Genomic DNA, 9383 nt, shown 5'->3' with positions numbered 1-9383 from the left:
GCGGCCGCAGGAGGCGGGGAGAAGCCCAGTCCTCTGGCTCCCTCCCTTTTGCTGCAGCACAGCCGCCCCGGCCCGGCTGGCGTCCAGGGTGCTGCTTCTGGAGGCGCCGTGCCGGCTGTGCCCCACAGTCACTTTCTGCCAGGGCTGGCACCTCCCACCTCTCCACCTGTGCCGGCAGCAGCTGCTGCTCTGTCTATGCCAAGGCCACCGCAGGGCCAAACTCCACCGTACTGCCACTGCCCGACTTGCACTTGTGGTCCAAACAGCGGACCCGCAGGCAATGGCCTTGGACCCCAACCCAGGGCATGCTAGGTACCTTCCACAGCTCTTTTAGAAGCTGCATAGTCCAAGGGAATAGTCGCCTAAGTGTTCCAATAAACTACCTGAATACAAAGCCTTTGCCAGTCGTCCTGTCCTGTATTTACAGTGGAACCCCACTCAGGCCCTAACATGAGAGCACAGCAACAGGCCAAAATCAAGGGAGATGATTGATTCCTTTTCATTGAAGAGAAGGTGTGGGCTTGCTGACCAGCAAACAGAAATGGAAAAGGATTTAGAATTTACTGTGTTGTATCAAGTGTCTGGAAAAAGTCACTCCAGTTCCAAGGTCCTTTGCTGACAAGCAGTCCTTGAAATAAAATATCGAGCACTGAAACCATTTCCTTCATTTTCCTAATGAATTAAAGAGTGAAACTATTGAGGCCAGTAATGGGATTAGCTTCCAACTGATCTGAGAGAGGAATCAAACTATTAGGTTTTTTTCTTTTGACATATTGGGAAAAAATACCTTTTTAGAAGTAGGCAGTGACATAAAGTTTCACCCAGAAATGACTAGCACTATAGCATTATCGCTCTATTTCATGTAGGAAACGGGTTCAAGATGGTTATGTGTGTTGTATACACTACAATCACTCATCAATTCTGCTTCACAGTGGTGGTCTGTAATGTCAAATTTGAAGACGACACTTCCCCAAAATATTTTTGCATCTGTTGGCTTTAGAATGGCCTGGCTTCACCCCTGTATCTAGCTTCTTCCTAGAAACACCTGATTAATGTCAGTTGAGGACCAAAACTTATTCAATCCTCTCTCAGACAAAAATCTTGCTGGCCTCCAGGAGACTGTCATTGGCATTGGGTGTGCGGCACTGCTCCCTTGTTGTGTGATAAAGAGCCATGCTTTTCATTCTTAGTAAAATGTAATAAAATAAAAAGTCTTTAAACAAATCCAGAAGTGTTTTGAAGATCAGAGGAGAGTGGGATTAAATTTTGTGCCATGCACAGTGTGTCAGTATCCAGCTGCATGCTTTGCAGATTTGGGTACACAGGAGACTACCGCAGACAACTTCAATGGTATGAAATAAAATGACAGGCTGATGGGTCAGGCTCAAAGAGTTAGAGTAAATGGGGTTACATCAGGCTGCTGGCCAGTCACCAGTGGGGTTCCTCAGGGTTCAGTTTCAGGGCCAGTGCTTTTTAATGTTTTTATAAATGATCTGGATGCAGGAGTTGAATGTACATTAAGTAAGTTTGCCAATGATACTAAACCAGGAGGAGCTGTGGACTCCCTCGAGGGTAGAGAGGCCTTACAGAGAGATCTGGATAGACTAGAGAGCTGGGCAATCACCAACTGTATGAAATTTAACAAGAGCAAGCGCCGGATTCTGCACCTGGGATGGGGTAATCCCGGTTATATGTACAAATTGGGGGACGACAGGCTGGAGTGCAGTCCCACAGAAAGAGATCTGGGGATCTGGGTTGATGGTAAGTTGAATATGAGTCAACAGTGTGCCCTGGCAGCCAGAAGGGCCAACTGTGTCCTGGGGTGCATCAAGCATAGCATAGTTAGCCAGTCGAGGGAGGTAATTGTCCCACTCTACACTGCAGTGGTGCGGCCCCACCTCAAGTACTGTGTGCAGTTTTGGGCGCATCAATATAAGAAGGACATCAAACTATTACAGTGTGTCCAGAGGAGAGCGACCAAAATGATGAAAGGCCTCCAGGGCAAGACTCAGGAGGAGTGGCTGAGGTCGCTTGGTTTGTTCAGCTTGGAGAAGAGAAGGCTGAGGGGGGACCTCATCCCAGTCTACAACTTCCTTAAGGAGGGCAGTGGAGGGGGAGGTGCTGATCTCCTCTCTCTGGTGACCAGCGACAGGATACGAGGAAACGGAATGAAGCTGCATCAGGGGAAGTTCAGATTAGACATTAGGTAAAGGTTCTTCACTGAGAGATTGGTTGATCACTGGAACAGCCTCCCGAGGGAAGTGGTCATGGCACCAAGCCTGCCAGAGTTCAAGGAGCGTCCGGACAACGCTCTTACTCATATGGTTTAAGTTTAGGTAGTCCTGTGAGGAGCAGGGAGTTGGATTCAGTGATCCTTATGGGTTCCTTCCAACTCAAGATATTCTATGATTCTATAAGATGACCCTGAATCAAGAAGTGTGAAATGTATCTCAATTTTATAGGCAATTTAAAGACCAGAGGGTAAGTGCAGAATTGTTCATTAAGTTCACAGTGATGCAGACTCCAATCACAGGGTGGTAGTGCCTGTGCCACAGCCATGGGGGCACTAAAAGACCTTAATGGCCCAGCCCAGCCTCATCTGCGGCTTCCACACACACCCTGCCCATGGCCCAGGAGCCCTGTTTAAGCTCGGCTCTAGGCCTGCAGTCCCAGCTGGAGCTCTGCTGGAAGAGAGCTGGTCTCCAGCATAGCTGGGTCTGGCTCCCCCAGCTTCAGGCCTGCTCCTGACTTGAAGGCTAACTTTGTAGTGTGACCTCAGACCTGCTTGACCAGCAGGGACTTGTCTGATGATCTGGTCTCTGGGCTCACCCTGGCCACGCTCTCCGAGTCAGCCTCTCTCAGGTACTGTGGGGTGGGTGCTGATGAGGCCCCTGCCCTGCCAGCCCTGTTACCCCCAGCTCCCCATCCTGCATGGAGCAGCCAGCCCATGCTTTGCTCCGACACCTTCTTGGAAGGTATTTGTACCCTTGCATGGCTTGGGTTTGCTTCATATCAGTAAAAGACTGATATTTATCCTTTTTCCCCATGTTAATTCATGGATGGCCTGGTTTACTACCTCCACTTTGAAAGGGTGGAAATTGTATCTTCTGTACCAGTTTTGGTACAAAATCCCAGCTTTTTTCAACTCAAAGGGCAAGTTGGGGGTGCAGCTGAAGCACTAGTTTGGGGATAAAAAGGGACATCCAAAGTCATCTGCTTCTTATCTCCCTCTCTCAGGTGGTGAACTAATTGTAAGAAAAGAAAACACATTAGTTTATCTGTGACTGGTAAAGCTGCCCTTTCCTGTCCTGCAGCAAGTTGGCTATAGCCATCCAGGCCTCTGATGGCTCTCACCTGGATTATTTTTCTTTATTTGTGCAAGAGTAAGAAGCTCAGTCATATCAGCTTTGATGGGGATGAAAGATGGCAGACAGTTATGAGGTAGGACAAGCCAAAGGGAGCCTATTATGTCAGTACTCTGCAGTTTCTTCTGATTACTTACAGTAAGCTCTACAACAGGGTTTTGATGCTTAACAGGGTAAATGTGTGGGGCATTTAAAAATCATCTCCTTACAGAAAAACCCAGGAAAAGATGTGAGCATCCTGCATGCTGCAGCCCTGAGAGCTGTCCTAAGTCTAGCAAAAATGCAGCCTTCCCAAGTTCTGAGACAGCTTCTCTCCTAAACAAGGACAGCCTAATGTATAACGTTGTGTTGATTTGGGAAAGCCTGGTTGCTCTTTTGCCTCTGAAAACAAATTAGGTTTGGCACTTATTTTTTCCAGTTATTTAACACTCTTCCTTGTATTTTTGAAGGTTTTTATCAAGTTACTATAAAATAAATTTTCCTGTGCCTTCAGCTGTCAAAACACACACAAAAAAATTTTATTGCCAAAGACAAGGGAAAAATTGCTTTGTCTTGTTTGTCAGCCTCTTACCTCAGATACTGGGGGTTTTTCATAAAACTTTCCACCCTATTAAAAGCTATTTTCTCTTCAAAGTTTTGATGATAAAATGTTCATGCACTTTGTTCAATGGTAAATTTCACAGTATTTCCTACCATCTGCTTCACTGTAAAAGATTTTCGCCCTATGAAGACTAAATATATAAACACAGAAATGCAGATTTCATGTCAGCAAGTTCTTCTCCAGAGATTAGGAACTATTTGCATGAGCAGGGACAGTTAGCTTGATTGTATCTTAATATTGAACAGTCCCTAAATTGCTGGTTAAATAAAGCCAGACAAGACACAGATAGACTGATTTTTATTTATATAATGTATATAATTAAGATAATACAGAATCTGAAGGAGCTGTAAGAATACAAATCTATGTAAATAAAGAAATCAGATCTATGCAAATAACTGACTTGAGGCATGATGAAAGGAGTTTCCAGTTAAATTAAATTAACTGTTTGACCTGACAGATCTTGTTTGGGAGGGTTTTAACACTTCCTTAAACTTTCATGTATGAATCAACTTTTTTAAACAAAATACAAAAAAACAAAACTTTGTTGATCAGCCAATATTTTCACCCAAAACTATTTCATGTTGATCTGAATTTTAATTTTTCTTTTCCTCCTCCTTAAATACCATTTATTTGCTCTGGCATCTAACTTATTTACTGGAAAACATCTTGCTGCAGGAATGAGAGGTGGAATATTGTGAGCTCAGTGCCTCTCACTCTAATCAAAAAGACTGAGGATTGCACTGTAATATGCACATGAACCAGGAGTCAGTGCAGAAAGAGAAAGACAGGGAAGATGTGATTTAGTCCCAAACAAAAGTCTAGCTGACGTGGACACACAGTATTTGGAGGAAGGCAAGTGTTATCTTACCTGACCCTCAGTGACAGTTGCAGAACAGCCTTGTAGTATTTTCCAGAGTCTAAAACCTGACCAAGTGCGGTTGATGTATGCTGAGCAAAATAGAATGGTTTCAAAAGTGACCCATCATGCTACACACCTCACATGGGTCTCAAGAATCTTGTGTTCGCTCAGTGCCCAAAAGCAAGTATGAGACTTACTTACTTAGTCAGTTACATGAAAGCTTGGACTTTAGGCCTCAGTCTAGCAACACTTCTACAATTGCTGAACTCCATTCCTGTGGCTACTTGTCTTGATTGTTTTGGGATTGCTCAGGGTTGTAAAGTCAAGGATGTGTTTGCAGAACAGAAGCTCAACAATGCACAGGCTGCATTGGCAGGAGAGGAAGAAATGAAGCCTGATCTTTTTACGTATGAAACTACTCAGAAACCATGTATGCTTTATGGAATATGTGGTACTTAAAATGCAAGTGCTGTGTTGAACTCTGTTTCTCTGGAGGAAAATAACTTCTCAGTCTGAGAGACTTACCATATGAATAGCTGCTACTTACAGAATCTCTCCTTCTTTTCTACTTTGTCCTTTTGCTAAAGTGGTGACTTACAACAGAGGTAGACAGCTCAAAGCTCTTGATCTGAGACTATTCCAACTTTGATATAGCCACATATACCAGGGATATACAGTCGTCATGGGGAAAGTTAATAAAATTTATTAGTCCGTCTTTTAGGAAGCCCTAAGGAATGGTTAGTGTGTGAAAGCCGGTCTGCTATTTCTGATGTAACAGTTGATTACCCACGTTCGGAAACTTTCAAAGGTTCACTGCCATAATAGGCTGCATCAAGTTGTTGGTTTTCAATACCCTTAAAAGCAGAACTCATGGTGCAATTATTTGGCTTGAGTTGGTCTGGTAATAAGTAGAAGTGGTAATAACCGCTAACCAATACAGCATTGCACCTCTGCTGTTCTGATGGCTGACTTTGCACTGTGCTGCTTGATCTCTCAACAAGGTTGTGGAGCACAGTGCCTTGCCCTTAGGGGAAACTCCAACTGGGAACCTGAGCTAACCTTGTCACTGAAACTTTTGTAGTAGTGCTGCAGTCCTTTAGAAACCTGGAGAATCATGCTGACAAAATCCAGCCTGACTAGTACATCTTTGGGATGAGAACAGATTTTCATTCTACACAAAGTCTCTTCCTGGTGCTCCAGAAACAGGCTGGCCACACAGGGAGCCAGAAGCAAGAAACATGCTTCCTCAACCTCCACTGTGATAGCTAGATGACTTATGGGGTAGAGGTCTGCATCTATCATTGCTGAAGGAATGGCAAGAGACTTACTGAATGCGGTATGTATCTTAGTATGATTAACACTCTGTTCCTAACAAGCACGTAGAAAGGAATAAAATACTGAACAGCTCATCCTATCTGCCACAGCCCCCCCAAACCAAACTTTTCCACAGGCAAAGGAGGAGCTGCTTACGAGCATGTAGAGCAGCTAAAAGAATTTGTGTGGTTTCTGTTAATGAAACCTGTCTCTGAAGAGAAGCAATGGTTGGAACACTAAATACTAAAGTGCAAAATATTTCTCAGTCTATGCAGGTACTCCACAAAAAACATGATTCCAGTGTTGACCTTTTGCAGACAAAGATAACCACCTAAGGGTTTTCAGTGATATGTATTTTCTATGGCCTGTTTTAAAAACGTTAAACACAGAGTCTTTTGTGTTTATACCAATGTTTGGAAGAAGCACAAGGTATTGTTTTACAATGAATCATGATCAGAAAATAACTGAATCTGAGAGGCTTGTGAACATTGCTGTTTGAGATATAAAGAAACACTGATATATTTTCCCCAGACTTTATCAGCTTTATTGGAGAAGTGATGAACTTGCAATGGAGCAAAAGGAGATTTTTCATTTCTAGGAAAAAAAAATCTTTAATTGATAGCAGTGTTTCTCAGAAAGGTCACAGATTTTTCCTAGGGTAAAATCCACATGCTTCCATGGGAATCCTTCAGTGCTTCTATGGTCTTGTGTGTGACTGTTTGTAATTATGTTCACTCTTCTGCTTTTTTGAGAGACCAGTAATCACTGATCTAGTATTATTAATACTCATTTGCATTCATTCTGTTTTCAGGGTATCTTTTTCCTACTTCCACAACCACCCTATTTGAATTCTGCTGTGGAACAATGTTTTTTACTTTGGCAGTAAGATCATTGAGGCCCAAAATGAAAAATCAGAGCATCAGGTGATATGGATCTTTCACTCCTATTCTAACAATCTTGTTTTCTGTGCTATTTAATTGCATCTCTGTGGTGTTCTGCACCAATCAAACTTCCTATAGAAGTAATTTCAAAGTACATGAGGGCTGATCCCTGAACTGAGCTCCTGTTGCACCACTGAATCATGCACTACATTAATTTATACAAGCTGAATTAGCTCTGTTTAGGACTGGGGGAGGGAATAGAAAACAAGTGGGTTCCTTCATCCTTGCCAGGAGCCTGAACCTAGATTGCTCCGTTTATGAGGGCTAATTCCATATAGTGATTTTTTCTGAATGTGCACATTACTAACTCTTTCACTTAACAAAAAAGAAGAGGAAGGATCATATGGTGATGATCATTAGCTCTTCTCAAAGTAAAATGCCTGTATGAAAGGTGTTTGTGGAGGTGTTGCCATCTGTAGCTAAACAAATGCAGGTAACTGGGGTTCCCGGTAACATGAAGTTCAGGCATGGCAAAATGCCATAGTAGACTGAGAAACTGAATTTCAAGCTAGAAACTAATAGTTGCTGTTGTAACACTTCCTAATGCACAAAGTTATAGTCCAAAACAACATGCACTTGAAACCATAAAGGAAATGTCACACTAGAAGCAGTGTCCAACAGAATTATCTGGAGAAAACAAGGACTAGGATCTGGGGTAAAATGAGGTGCTGCCTTCAAGGGGACCCAGGCTCAACCGAAGATAGACCATGGAAAAAGAAAATTGATTGCTAAAAGCCATGAGTTTGTCTTACAGGAAAGATGCATTTTGTTGCTTTTGCAAGCTGTTTGTCATTCCAGTGGTGTTTCTCTTAATAATATATTTTTAATAAATCTGCTGTTACGCAGTAAAATAACACCCATTGTCCAAAAAAAAAAAAAAAAGGCAGGTCTTGCAGGACATTTAACTCCTGGAACATTTAACAAAGCAAGGAAATTATTTTCTCCCATTACAGTACATTGCAGAGAGTTACAACAGGCACTCAAAATCCAGAAAGTTTAAAGCCTAAGAAGAAGACATGACTTTGAGATGCTACAGGTAATACCTCCCTAAACAAAATTTGCTTTTCAGCCTAAATGTTGAAGCTTTGTTTGACTGCTCAATTTGCCTCTGATTTGCAGGGAGAAGAACAAACCTAATCTGTATTGTGCTGGCTACCTGGGCTTCTGTTTACAGATCAGACCTGCACATATCAGAAATAATTGGAAGGCTCTTAGTGGGGTTGTATTCGCTTTGTTGCCACTTACCAGTTCACAAGTAAAGCACTATAGACATTAAGACTTGCTCTTTGATACCCCAAGCTACACCCTGCTTCCGTGACTCCTGGTGCGGTGACCTGCACCACCCCACTGCAGCATAAGGGCTAACGGCAACCCAGAGATCATGTCAAGCCCTAGCATTTTCAGACAGAAGGTACTGGATAACCCAAGCCCCTAGACAGATCACAAAAACAATTTTTTTTTCGAGCATGGAGCTGCTAGATGTTTGTTCCACATATACATCAACACTTCAAGTCCTTGCCCTAACCAAGGCTCTTCTGTATGAGTCTTGTTTAGTCTTGTTCTTATTTTCCAGGTTATCATAACAGATCAAGGCCTGTTATGATAGTCTACCTTTTTCCCATAGCTTCTCTTAACTTCTTACCAGCTTTCAAAAATGACCATCAAAATATCAGCTGATTGCCAGCCTTTAAGCCTCAACTGAAAGGCACTGGACAGAACCAAATATATATATAATGAATTCCCAAGAATACTTGAATTTTCAGGCTAATTTTGCCACATTTGTCCTTTTTCTTAGTTCGAATTCTGTAACTATATATATAATGAATTTTAACTGCCAGCAAGGCAGACTTATTTTTGCAAGTCATAAATAGTGAACTATAAAGACCTTTGCCACAATTACAGTTCCTGTAAGCTTTGTTGCCAACTTGCTGAGGGCTCCTTCCAGACCCCCATCCTTGTCCTTTAGCCTGGCTGTGCCATGGGAAGCCATTAGCAATGTCCCCTGGGGAATAGGTGGGTCACTGGACTCTCGCTACTGGAGCCAGGTTTGCAAATTGCTGCAGAAAGAGCTTCAGCAGTTTGATAATTAAAGCTTTGTCTCTGCTAGAGAAAGAAAGAAATTTACAGCCAAGGATGAGATATTCAAAAAATACTAGTGTTTCATCCAAATTAGATTCCTGAGTGTGTTTTAAGATATCTTGATATTGTGTCCTGGTTTCAGCAGGGATAGAGTTAATTTCCTTCCTAGTAGCTGGTACAGTGCTGTGTTTTGGATTTAGGAGGAGAACAATGTTGATAACGCA

The 9383-nt window shown here is 42.6% G+C and overlaps 2 protein-coding genes across 2 annotated transcripts in view; one reads left to right on the top strand and one right to left on the bottom strand.

The window, feature by feature from the left end:
- The window catches only part of LOC103923151 (heat shock transcription factor, Y-linked-like), a 1858-nt gene extending 1524 nt beyond the window's left edge, over positions 1-334 (top strand). Inside the window, exon 3 of the mRNA XM_009331434.1 lies at positions 58-334. Coding sequence (XP_009329709.1) covers positions 58-334 — 277 coding nt within the window. The remainder of the gene's footprint in view (positions 1-57) is intronic.
- The window catches only part of LOC103922933 (chromosome unknown open reading frame, human CXorf40B), a 700660-nt gene that overhangs the window by 717 nt on the left and 690560 nt on the right, over positions 1-9383 (bottom strand). The window lies entirely within an intron of this gene.

The sequence above is a fragment of the Pygoscelis adeliae genome, unplaced genomic scaffold (genome assembly GCF_000699105.1).
Source record: "Pygoscelis adeliae isolate BGI_AS28 unplaced genomic scaffold, ASM69910v1 Scaffold100, whole genome shotgun sequence".
Classification (NCBI taxonomy): domain Eukaryota; kingdom Metazoa; phylum Chordata; class Aves; order Sphenisciformes; family Spheniscidae; genus Pygoscelis; species Pygoscelis adeliae.
Note: the sequence above shows the minus strand (reverse complement) of the source record. Positions and strands in the feature narration are given on the sequence as shown.